The following is a 12,605-nucleotide window of genomic DNA, read 5'->3' on the forward strand; positions in this document are numbered from 1 at the left end:
TGGGAGGGATGAGATGGCCAAGGGAGAGATTATGGGATGTGGGGAGAAGAGGACCCAGAATGAACCCCGAAGACTATCACGGTACAAGGTGTTGATGGAGAGAAATGAGCCACCCAGAGAGAAGGAGCCAGCAGGAAGGTAGAGGGAAGCCCAGGTGAATGGGGTTTCGCAGAAGACTTTGGAGAAGTCGGAAGGGTGAGGTGGTCAGTGTTGCTGAGGGTCAGCATCGGGATCCCAGCTAGAGGCTCTCACGGACAGAATAACTATGCAGAAAACAGCTTATCTTATTTTCTCCTTGAGCCAAAGATTCAAGCTTCTCTGGCCTCATGCCAATTGGGTGATGCACCCCACTGTCTGAAGATGGTTTCTTTACTCTCCCTGGCAGCTACTGAGGGGAGGAGATGCTTGAGGGTCCTGGGAGCAGACCCTTGCCCCCCTGTCAGGAGATTGGTGTGGAAAACCATGGGAAATGTTAGATTGAAGGGTTGCTCAGGGTCCTCCACAAAAACACGGACCCACCAGTAGGTCTAGAGGAGGGTGGAATATGTTTTGGTGGGGATGTTCCTTTCCTCACAAAAGCCTTTGTTTGATATGTTTAAACTCTAGAGAAGGCTTTCCTAACCAAACAGCTTAGTTGCAAGCCAGGGGTGGAGTGACCCTTGTTGTCCAGATCTAGAAATGCAGGACTAGCCTAGAGGAGTCCTCCACGACCCATCTGAAGTGGAGCACTCAGCCTCCGCCCCGCCCCCCCAAACCCCCCCTACCGCCACCGCCTTTCTGGAGGTTGGGGTGGGGAGGTTGCATATACTGAGTGAAGAAGGATGAGGCCAACTTGGCATTGTCACTCACACTCCTGACTTCTCAGTTGATTTCCCACAAGTCTTCAGGATGGACAAGGTTGGCAGTCTGGCTGGGTCTTGGTGACACTGGCGCCCCCCCCCCCCCCCATTCCTGATGACTTGGTCTTCTTTGAAGGAATTGGTCTAGAAGTCATTACTAGAGTCTGTACACACAGGACATGCCCACAGCTGCCCTGTTGTGACCAGAGCCCAGACCTATTACACATAGTCCTGACCACTCCCCAGGCCCTGCCTGTCGGAGAACAGCTGGCCGTGAATTGGTGGTGGCATTTGTAACAGGTACTTATCTCCCGTTGCCTTATTTCCTTCTAAAGAGCTGGCCAGAGGAACAGGGGACATTAATCATGATTGTCTCAGTCACTTTATATTAGTAACAAGAGACTGGGTTTGGCAGCACTCAATATCAAATTATCCTTCTTGCCAGCACTCAGAGAACAGGACAAATTTACCCCTGATTTGTGGGTCATTCAAACCAAAAATTATTTAATGTTTATTCTAAACATACATGATTTTTAAGTCTCTATTTCCACAGGAACCTGATCATAAAAATATTTTGTTGAGTTCTGGCCGGTTTTGCTCAGTGGATAGAGCATTGGCCCATGGACTGAAGGGTCCCGGGTTCGATTTCAGTCAAGGGCACGTACCTCGGTTGCAGGCTCAAACCCCTGCCTGGTTGGGGCACGTGCGGGAGGCAACCAATTGATGTGTCTCTCTCACATCAATGTTTCTCTTTCTGTGTCTCTTCCCAGCCTCCCTCCCTTCCACTTTCTAAAAATCAATGGAAAAATATCCTTGGGTGAGGATTAACGAAAACAATAAAATAAAATATTCTGTTGAAAGCCCTCTTAATCAGAGTGATCCCTGGATTGCTTTCTCTTGATCCACCTTCCTGCCCTCAGGTGGATCTCCCACAAACAGCGCTGAGGAGTCTCCTGCCCAGGACGATTAAGGCGGCCCCCCCCCCCCCCCCCCCGTTCCTCCCCTGCCCCCACCCCCGCCATTAGTAAATAGGATCACAGGGTTCCCTTTAATAGCCTTTTGTTTACTAGACACAGCTGATGCAGTGTCATTCTGTTTTTAAGCTAAAACAAATCAAAGAATAATCCACTAACTTTAAATTGGACAGTTCCTTATCCAGTTTTTTAACATTTGTGTTTGATTGGTCAGGATGGAAGCTCCAGACCCCCTGGTTCAGCACTACTTTGCCCTCAGCCCTGTTGGCTGTGGGAGGTGAGGGGCGGGAGGGGGGAGCATTTGGGAGTCCAGAATTTGGGGTATATCAAGGGATGCCACAAGATAAGGTTGGGACAGGCTATGGCCCTTGAATGCCAGGCAGGAAGAGTGTGGGTAGGGCCTGGGCAGGGCTGGAGCTGGAAGGGTCCCGCCCTGCCCAGCCTGATCTGGGCTGGCCAGGGGTGTGGGCTGCCTGTCCCTCCTCCTCTCTGGGCCTCGGGCAGGCCTCGTGCATGCCGGGGGCTCCAGCCCAGGCGGGCTGGCGAGATGAGAGGAAAAACATGCGGTTTGGTGGGCTGGACATGGAAAAACAAGCCAATTAGGAGGAAAACAAACAAAGCCTGGGCCAGCGAGGGCACACGCACACACACGCGCACGCACACACAGCCCCGCATGGGACCCAGGGACACCCTGCCACTGGCTGACAGCATCACTGGGACATCCCAGGAGTCCCCACAAGAGGCAACTCAGGATATATGTATGCATGTGCGCCCTTTCTAGCACGCTCGCACACAGTGTTCAGCTCATACATGTGAACACACTTAGAATTCTGGGCACCTTCCCACACCCAGTTTGAAAAATACATTCAGGCTTAACCTCCAGCTTGCATGTCTCAGGTATGTAGTCTTGCTGTCACTGTGTTCCAGACCTGGCGGCGCATTTACACGTGTTCTCTCTCGCAGGGTGCCCCCGGCACAGCCTTACGCACATAGACAGTCTCAAACTCGAGCAGCCTTTCCTGGAGTCACACACAGCCAATCACACAGCTACACGACTGCCCAGCGTCTCCGTCACACACATGAAGCCTCACAACTGCACCGTCTTAAACTGCACTCTCAGCAGGCCTCCTGCTCGCACACTGTCCCACAGCCTCACACTTGGTCTCTCGCAGCACCCCCACCTCCGCCCACCCGGCCCCTCAGCTGGGCTCCAGCTGCAGCAAGTCACTCCTTTTCTTCCTTTTCTTTGTTTTTCTTTCCTCCTTTTCCCTCTGAGAAACCTGGTCCCTGTCAGGAAACCCAAGCCCTTCCCTACTCAGGGCCCAGGGCCAGGCAGGAATAGCCAGATGACAGACAAAGCCCTGCCTGGCCCCCCCAGCCCTCCATGACCTGCCCAGTTAGAGAGGGAAACTTGTTTGAGGGGGAGGCTGGTTTGAGGGGGGGCGATGGTCTGAGGAATGGCAGAGGCTGGTCAGTGGGGAGGCTGGCCGGAGGAGGGGCCCCCGTGAGGCCAGTGCCATGGCCCGCTCTGCCCTCCGGAGAGTCCCAGGCGGCAGGGAGCTGACTCTGCAGGCTTCAGTCCCCACCCCCCACCCCCCCAGCGCCCTTCTCCTTTGAAGCTGGGGGTGAGGGGGGGTGGCGGCAGAAGGGAGGAGTGGAAGCTTTTCAGCCGACCTCGGAATGTCCTTTCCTCCTGGGGTGGCTGCCAACTCTGGCCTGGCCCACAGGCCCCCACAAGGCACTTCCTGTGTCCTTGGCCGCCCCCCACCCTACCCCCACCCCCACCCCACGCCTCTGTGCCCCTAGGCAGATAGGGAAGGGATACGAGAGGCACACAGTATGAACATGAAACAGACATGAGATGGACACAGGGCCAGGAAGGCTTCCCAGGGGAGGCAGACAGCAGTGAGCAGAATGCAGGTTGCCCCTTGTGGGGGCTCAGCTGGGCTCTGGCTTTCCCTTGCAGGCCTGGGGCACACAGCTGCCTCTGTCCACAGCACTGCCCACTCCACCTGCGACACCCAAGCTTCCCCGATGCCTCTCGGAGCCCCTCATCTCTCCTGCTGCAAAGCCAGATGGGCCCCTGGGGGGTCAGCACAAACACATACGTACATACTCACACATGCTGGACATGTATGTACACACAATCACACAGAGTCACTCACAGTCACGTGCACACTGTGGACGAAAGCCCACAGTTCCCCGTGTGTCACCATGGCCACTCAGCAAGCATAGACATGCACTCCCCGTCACTGTCCCTGGCTTATTGAACTGCCCCCTCCTATTTCCTGTCCACCTGTCAGGCAGGGGGCGGGGAGGGAGAGAGGGGGCACGGCAGGGAGGTGTCAGTGTCCCTGGAGCCACCGAGGACATTCCTTGCCTGGCTCAGATCACAGAAGCTGCCTCCTTCCAGGAACCTGAGCCGGCTGTCCTCACGCCTTACCCCGTGCCTGAGGGTGGGGCAGCTGGACTCGGTGCTCATGGCATCAGAGTGTGGTTAGACAGCAGAAAAGACGCCCCAAGTGTATGTGTGTGGTCACGTAGGTGGTATCCCCGTCCTGGGGCACAGTCCCAGCTTTGACTTGCTGTGTGACCCCAGGCAGGCCCTCTCCCTCTCTGGGCCTCCCCATTTCGAAGTGAAGACAGCTGCTGACCACGTAAAGGGCTTCTTAAAGGGTCTCTGATGGAGAAACCAGGGCTAGGGCTGGGATGAGGTGCCCACCAAGGGAATAGCAGCTTCCTCTCAATGGGCAAATGCACACATGCAATCATACGTGGGCACACACTCTGAGGGCCATGCACATAGGTGTTCCCACACATGTACCTCCATCCCATCACGGGTAACTTGTTCATGTCACACATGTAACATATATGTCCACACATGCAGACATGTACAGGTACAAACGTGGGCAGCCACCCAATGCTGTTGCTCCCGTGGAACCACCAGGCCTGGCCTCATGTTTCTCGTTCTCTTCTGAGAGGAAGCCTGGGGTGTCTTCTCCAGGGAGTGCACCCTGATCATCCCAGCAACCAGACTCCCTCCGGCCGCCGTGACACAGTTTGGGGATGGACACAGTGTGGCAGGAGATGCGGGTTGGTCTGATTCCCCCAGACATCACCTCCATCCTGTGATTGATGAGCTGAGGCCCGCAGCCCCCTGCTCCCCACAGTTCCCGCCTCCATTGAGCAGGTGGGGGGGGCTCCCTCTCCTTACAGCCCTTGTTTTTCTTTAATTAAACATCTGGCTCTCTGTGGCCTGGGAAGCCTCAGACCCTCGCTGACAGTCCCCCCTCCCCTTCAACCTCTGGCATTGCTGATGGGTTGGAGGGGGAGAGCTGGGGTTCTGGGGCCCACCTGTCCCCATACTAGTGCAGGGGACGGGGGGCTCCAGGGGTGCCTTGACCATGCTGTCTTCACCCCAGTGCCGCCACGGGAGCCCGTGCTCAGCTGCCGCTCCAACACTTACCCTAAGGGCTTCTACTGCAGCTGGCATCTGCCCGTCCCCACCTACATCCCCAACACCTTCAATGTGACTGTGATGTGAGTAGACACGCCTGCCACCCAGTTCCAGCCCTGACCTCTGACCTCTCCCCACCCCTCCCTCACCCTGTGCCCACAGTCCAGACCCTAGCCTAGCCTTGCTTGACCTTCCCCCAGCCTCTGCCCCACCTGACCCTTGATTTTGGTAACAGTGCCTGGGCCTCACCCCTCCCCAGGCACGGCTCCAAAATTATGGTCTGTGAGAAGGACCCAGCCCTCAAGAACCGCTGCCACATCCGCTACATGCACCTGTTCTCCACCATCAAGTACAAGGTCTCCATAAGTGTCAGCAATGCCCTGGGCCACAACGCCACAGCCATCACCTTTGACGAGTTCACCATTGGTACGTGGGGAGAGGGGGTCCCTGCCGCCTACTTCAGTGGGAGTGTGTGAGTGGGTATGTGCCAGAGGTATATATGAACATTGGTGGGATGTTCACACGTGTGCACAGGTCTATATGGTATATATACACACGCCTACATATATGCGTGGCATGTGTCTATACCTATAAACATTTGAGTGAGTCTCCTTTACCTGCAGGGGCCGAGAGACCTCTCCAGCAACTCTTCCCATCATCTCTCTGGCTCCCACAGCATACAGGAGGGGGAGGGGGGCAGGCTGGGCCAGACCCTTGTGCAGCTGCAGCCTCCACCCCCCCACGCACACACTAATAGCTTCCTTACGGCCTGTGATGAATGAGGTGTCAGAACAGGAGACAGGAGTGGGACAGATACTGCACTCTCCCCAGCCCCCAGCCCAGCCAGACCCTCTGCCTATCTCTGCTCCATCCCGGACAGACCCTTGCCTTCTCTTACTGCTAGCCAGACCCAGCCAGACCCTCTGCTTGCCTCCCCACCCTGTGGTTGGGTCCCCAGGCAGACCGTTTCTACATGAGCCGGGCCCTTATATGCTCCCATCAAATCCTCAGCCTACCTCCAACCCAGATCTGCACACCTGTGGACTGTCTTTCAACCTTGACCCACAGAGCAACTTCAAACCCAGACTCTTCTAAGGGAGGCCACGTCTCGGTTTGGAAATGGAAAAGTTGAAGTGAAAAGCCAGGCTTGGGGGGGAGTGTATGATGCTGGTGCAGGAGGGGGTGATCCAGGCGACGATGGGGGTGATGGCAGAACCATCGTATAGGCTTAGTAATTGGGATCCTGGTCATCATGAGGATGGGTTGGGATGATGGAATGAAGTTTGGGATGTTGATATCATGAGCTAGTGACAGTGACTATAATGACAGTCATTGGTGATGACAGGAATGTGAGGTGAAAGGAATGAAATGGTTGTTAATGGTGTTGCCAGACTTAACAGAGAAGAGGGATGGCAACCATGATGATGATGACGTGAGATGGTGGACATGGTGGCTGGGTCGTTCTCAGGGATTAGTGTGGTAACAAAGCTATGTCTCCTGAACAGTGAAGCCGGATCCTCCAGAAAACGTGGTAGCCCGGCCGGTGCCCAGCAACCCTCGCCGGCTAGAGGTGACATGGCAGACCCCCTCGACCTGGCCCGACCCTGAGTCCTTTCCGCTCAAGTTCTTTCTACGCTACCGACCCCTCATCCAGGACCAGTGGCAGCATGTGAGTGCCCGCCCTGCCCCGCCCCTGCCCAGATCCCGAGTGCCTGTATCCCCACAGGTAACTGTCCCAGAGTGAAGCCTGAGGGCAGTCAGAGAGGCTTTCTGCGGGGAGAAGTCACCAGGTGGGCCTGGGAGGATGGGTGGAGCTGAGGGAGGTGTCCTATCGAAGGCCCTTAAGGGTTCCTGGTGGCTCCAATGAGATGGGAACACGTCAGTCTTTGTGGCTTCCTGGGTTGTGGGGAGAGATGCTGGAAGGGAGATGGCAGGCAAGGCGGGCAGCTTCCTGACTTCTGGCTCTCAGCCCTGACCAGGTGTCTCCCTCTTACACTGTGGCCCAGTCTCTGGGCCGGTGCTGGACCCAGCGTCCAGGACAGTCCCGTCCTCAAGGACTCACAGATGGGCTCACAGGGTCAGAATTAGGCAATGGAGTCAAGTTGGGTGCAGGGTGTGAGTTCAGGCCATGACTAGTGTCAGGACTCCAAAGTCAGATTTAGCTTAGGGGTCAACTTAAGGTTATGGGTCAGAAGGTGGCCTGGGCTGGGAACTAAGCAGTGGACAAGGGACAGTGTGGGTCCAGCTGTGGTCTGGAATGTTAATCAAGCTATGATAGAGAGCTCTGGGGAGCAGACAGGGGGTTTGGGACATACTTGAGGCTCTTTCTCCTTGAGATCCCTGGGTCCATAGGGTTGTGGGCGCTGCGTTTGGCCCACGAGGTCTGTGCGCTAGGACTGGGGCTGGGAGGGTGCCCCATGGGGCAAGCCAGGCTGGCACCTGGGGGTCAACTTGTACCCCCACCTCATCCACCAGGCTCCAGCCCCATCTCCTCCTGCCCCCCTCCCAGCTAGCCTTTAAAGTGCGTAATTCGATTCCAGGATGCCTGTCCGGGTTGCAGGCCTGGCCCCCTCAAAGGCTGCTCACACGCTCACATGTTCCCTGACAGAGTCCGGAGTCCCTCCCGCCTGGCCAGCTGCCCAAGCCTAATGCATTGCTAATAACCAGGGTCTAGTTTCACAAGCCCCCCTCCCCGGCTAACGAGCTACAGGCAGCAGCCCTGCGCGCGTCGCGGCGCACACGCCTTGCAGTGGACCTGGCATACTGCCCACCACACACACGGGAACATGCACACACACACGTGGTCCTCAGGAGGAACCATGCTCCATACATGCATGTGACTAACACTTCAAAACCGTGCACTGGCTTGTACCATGGGCAGAGTCGACCCCACACTGAGGTGGGCAGAGCAAATAGCACAAGCATGCTTGGCCTGTGGCACATGCTAACCCTATGCCAGGTCTCGTTGGCATTGCGGTTGGCCAGATTTATGGCTCTTAAACTTGAGTTTTGCTCTGAATAGAACCTTCTCTCCCTGATTCTTGATGTTAGAGAGAGGCAGGTGTATCATTGGGGGTGGAGAGTGTGGAGGGTAGAGCAGAGAAAAAATATCACTTGGATTTTCAGGAAGAAATGAGAGATACAGGCCAGGAATTGCTTGAGAATGGGCACCATGAGGCCTGGCAGGGGCTGTGTGCCCATGGACAAGGGGGAGGCAAATCCTGGGACCCAGCTTGGGTCTCCCTTCCCTGTGTCTTCTGCTCTGGCCCCAACTCGGCAGGGAGGCCAGGAGACTGGATGGAGGGCTCAGGGGTGAGGCCAAAGGCAGCGACTGGAATTCCTGCCAATTGAGGATCCATTCTCTTAAGGAGGTGGATTAAGGGATTAGTGACAACCTAGCAAGAAGGGCCCAGGCCTAGGAGTTGTGACTGCTACAGGGCATTGGGTTTCTGGGGCACGTTCCTAGAGGTATGGTGCCCACCATGGGCCCACCAAGGGGTAATTTGATCTGCTCCCCATGGCTCTCCCTTTGGGGAAAGGCAGATGTGGTGGTCTGGGAGACAGTCAAAGCAAGGGCTTGGGGGCTGAATCCGGTTAAGAGGAAGGAGGAGCCGAAGGAGCTGGGGCTGCTCAGCCAGAGGGAGTCTTTGCAGAGCAAAAGGGAACTAGGGACCAGAGATGGAACTGGAGCCCAGCTCCAGGAGAGGAGGGACTGGGGGGCCCATCGATCTTGCAGGGCTGGGCGTAGGACTTACTAAGCCCAGATCTGGGCCCAAAGTGGCTCTCACCCTGACCCTGACCTTTACCAGTGCCTCTTGCCTCGGGGCCACAGGCTCAGAGGGAATAGGAGGGGCTTCCCCCTTCCCTTGGACTGAGCTGCGCACACACAGATACACGTACACACGCATGCATGTACTCACAGCCTCTTAGGGCAGGTAGCACAGACCCCAGTTTTCTAGGGTGGGGTGGGGTGGGGGGCTGGGGGGAGATTCGAACGGGGACCAAAGAAGCCTGAGGCCAGACGTGGCCCAGAGCAGCCCCCTCCTCCGCCACCCCCACCGGCTGCCCCTGTTTACGAGGCGGCTTAATGAGGCGGCGGGTGCTGCTGAGATGAACCAGAGCTCAGCCTGGGCCTGGGAGGGGCGCTGGACAGGCAGGCCAGCCTGGAGGATGGGGATGGGGAGACCTGCTTGATAAGGCCTGCTGGGGCGGGGGTGGGGTGGTGATGCCTCGAGGAGGAAATGGAGCAGCTGTTCTGCTGTCCTGCCACCCTGGAGCACCCTCCGACCCCACCCCTTTCCGCCTCAGGCAGGGCCATAACCACATTGAGGCCTTCTTGTAGGGGAGGCCAGATGGGGCCAGGCTGGTGGGTGCACTGGGCACCAGGAACACAGGCTCTGAACTGGAACTCTTGACAGAGCTGACGGAAGCCTGGTGCTTACCATGTGCGTGAGTCCTCATTACAACTCTGTGAGATAGATCGTTAACACCGTTTTACAGATGAGGACCGCAAGGCATGTGCAAGTAGAGTAACCTGATCACCTAGCTGGTAGGGAACGGAGCTAAAATTTGGACTCAGGCAGCCTAGCTCCGTATCCGTGTTTGTAACCTTCCCTCTAAACTGCTCCAGGATGGGAGAGGGCAGCACAGTGCCATCCCCTCCCACCCTGTTATTCTCGTCACCTCTAGGCTGGGACTGAGGACAGGTCTCAGGCTGGGGTTTGTAACTGAGCTGGGATGACAGCAGAGTCCAAACACCGATGAGAGTTCCCCTTTATTCTTCCCCAGGGGTGCTTCCAGTCACCCTACAGATTTCCTCACTCTCCTTCGGACCATCCTCCTCCCTGGGGGTCTCCTCCCTGAGGTGTCTTTATTCTCCCGCGGGAATATTCTCCATGTCCCCTCACTCCCCCAGGGAAGTCTTCATTCCTTCCAGCGGTGTCTTCACTCTTCTCTCCCCAGAAGCGTTCTCACTTCCTCTGGGGGTGCCTCACTCTCCTGACTCCCAGGGGCCCATCCCACCGCCCACCCCCACCCCCACCCCCACCCTGTGGTCTGGCTGCAGGTGGAGCTGTCCGACGGCACGGCACACACCATCACGGATGCCTACGCCGGGAAGGAGTACATCATCCAGGTGGCAGCCAAGGACAATGAGATCGGGACCTGGAGCGACTGGAGCGTGGCTGCCCACGCCACCCCCTGGACTGAGGAGCCGCGGCACCTCACCACCGAGGCCCAGGCTCCTGGTGAGCTTGTCCCCCCCCCCCCCCCCCTCCATTGTTGCCTGGCTTTATCCCGTTGTCTTCCTGGGCCTTGGCTCCTCTGACCCTCAGCAGTGGCTGCCACATTCCCATTTGTCTGTCCAGCCCCTGCTGTTCCTGGTTCTTTAAAAAAAAATGATAATAATAAATAAATAAACATACATATACATATATGTGTGTATATATATATATAACTGATTTCAGAGAGGAAGGAGAGGGAGAAAGAGATAGAAACATCAGTGATGAGAGAGGATCATTGATCGGCTGCCCCTTGCATGCCCCCCACTGGGGATCAAGCCCACAGCTCTGGCATGTGCCCTGAACCGTGACCTCCTGGTTCATTGCTCGACGCTCAACCACTGAGCCACACCGGCCGGGCTGTTCCTGGTTCTTGCTGTCTGGACGTTCTTGGTGGAGGCCCTTGGGTAGAGGGATCATCTCTAAGCCTTGGGGAACCAGGTCTGCCCAAGGGGGCAGGTAGGGGCGGTCTGATGGGGAGTCCACGCTGGTGTGATGCCGGAAGCAGGAACAGTGCTCCTCACGAATCTCCAGCCCCGGCCCTGCCCTGAGTTTCCCCCATGTTCCCCAGAGACCACGACCAGCACCACCAGCTCACTGGTGCCCCTGCCCACCACGAAGATCTGTGACACCGGGGAGCTGGACAGCGGCGGAGGACGCTTAGCACCCTTCGGGACCCGTGTCCCTGTCACTCTGGCCCTGGCTGCCGCTGCTGCCACCGCCAGCCGTCTCCTGATCTGGTAGGTGCAGTGAGGCTGGGCAGCGGAGGGGAGCGCACCCCACCCTCATTCCTCACAGCCCCGCCCTGTCTCCCCAGAGCCCGGCACCCTGTGAGGACACGCCAGCGCACCTGCAGAGGAGCAGGAGGCCGGAGCTGAGCCCGCAGACCCCGGTTTCTATTTTGCACACGGGCAGGAGGACCTTATGCATTCTTTTCAGACACAATTTGTAGAGACCCCGGCGGGCCCGGGCCTGCCACTCCTCTCCCTCCCACCACCCCCCGACCCCCCCGGCCCTCCAAGCTCCCTCAGAGGAGGAGGACCACGCAGCTAACCCGCCCACCAAAGACCACCTCACCTCCACCCTGCCCCCTCGGGCTGGACCCTCCAACGCCAGCGACTCCCAGGAGCCCATGGGGGCCCGAGGGGAGCCCCTCACACCCACGGTTTCTCCTCCTGCTCCAGCCTCCTGTCTGTCCCAGGGTCTCTGTTGCCACCATCAGATTATAAGCTCCTGACACTGGGGGGGCCCAGCCATCCCCCTCCCCCCAGCGCCCATACTTTTCAGTCTCCCACCTCTGCTCCTCTTTTGTACAACCCTCCCCTCTCCCTGCTCCGACCCCACAGTATTTAATGCCCTGTCGGTCCCTTCTAGTCTGACTCGATGGTAACTTGCTGTATTTGAATTTTTTATAGATGTATATACAGGGGAGGGGAGTGGGGGGTTCTCATTAAACGTCACCATTTCATGAGTCCTTGGGACAGACCTGCTTTGGGAGGGTTTTCCTCTTCCAGGGACCCCTCCTCTCAGGCCTGGAGGAGGAAGAAATTACAGTTGGGGAGAGACTGCTTTTCTGTAGAGTACGGCCCCCCGGAGGTCAGGGGCAGACTTGTGGGGAATAAGGGGTCCAGAGAGGCAGGTACCAGATGGTGTCCAGTCAGTCCTGGAGGCTCCTGGGTCCTGGCAAGGCAGAAGCCTGTCAAGGGTCGTCTCCAGAGCTGCCCTCCATGAGCGCCCAGGCCTGGGCGCCACCCACTGGGCCAGAGAAGCAAGGAGGCGCGGCTGTCAGCCCTGCATCCGGGAGACACGGTCCAGAGGTTCTAGCGGGTCAGGCCTGGGGTTCAGCCAGGCCACGGGGCTCAGAGTGCAGGCATCCAGGGCCTGGGCAGATGGAGGCGCCACTTGGAATGTGACTGGGGGGCAGACCTGTGCTTCAGGACCGGACGTGTGGAGGACAAGGTTTACCCCGGGGTTCGATCACAGCGAGGCCTCAGTGTGCGCCCAGCCCATCTCCACAGCCTGCCCACACCCTTCTGGTTCCCAGACTGGGACTCCT

The 12,605-nt window shown here is 57.5% G+C and overlaps 1 protein-coding gene across 2 annotated transcripts in view; it reads left to right on the plus strand.

Annotated features, from left to right (window-relative positions):
- The window catches only part of CNTFR (ciliary neurotrophic factor receptor), a 39,857-nt gene extending 27,817 nt beyond the window's left edge, over nucleotides 1–12,040 (plus strand). For both annotated transcript variants that reach the window (XM_070430137.1, XM_070430138.1), the window contains 6 exons: nucleotides 5,236–5,353; nucleotides 5,530–5,696; nucleotides 6,776–6,939; nucleotides 10,336–10,516; nucleotides 11,121–11,289; nucleotides 11,367–12,040. In XM_070430137.1, the coding sequence (XP_070286238.1) occupies nucleotides 5,236–5,353; nucleotides 5,530–5,696; nucleotides 6,776–6,939; nucleotides 10,336–10,516; nucleotides 11,121–11,289; nucleotide 11,367 (800 nt within the window). In that variant the 3' untranslated portion in view covers nucleotides 11,368–12,040. The remainder of the gene's footprint in view (nucleotides 1–5,235; nucleotides 5,354–5,529; nucleotides 5,697–6,775; nucleotides 6,940–10,335; nucleotides 10,517–11,120; nucleotides 11,290–11,366) is intronic.
- Nucleotides 12,041–12,605: the final 565 nt, after the last annotated feature.

Source organism: Myotis yumanensis, unplaced genomic scaffold, assembly GCF_028538775.1.
Source record: "Myotis yumanensis isolate MYYU_CA2020_CCGP unplaced genomic scaffold, mMyoYum1.0.hap1 SCAF_12, whole genome shotgun sequence".
NCBI lineage: Eukaryota > Metazoa > Chordata > Mammalia > Chiroptera > Vespertilionidae > Myotis > Myotis yumanensis.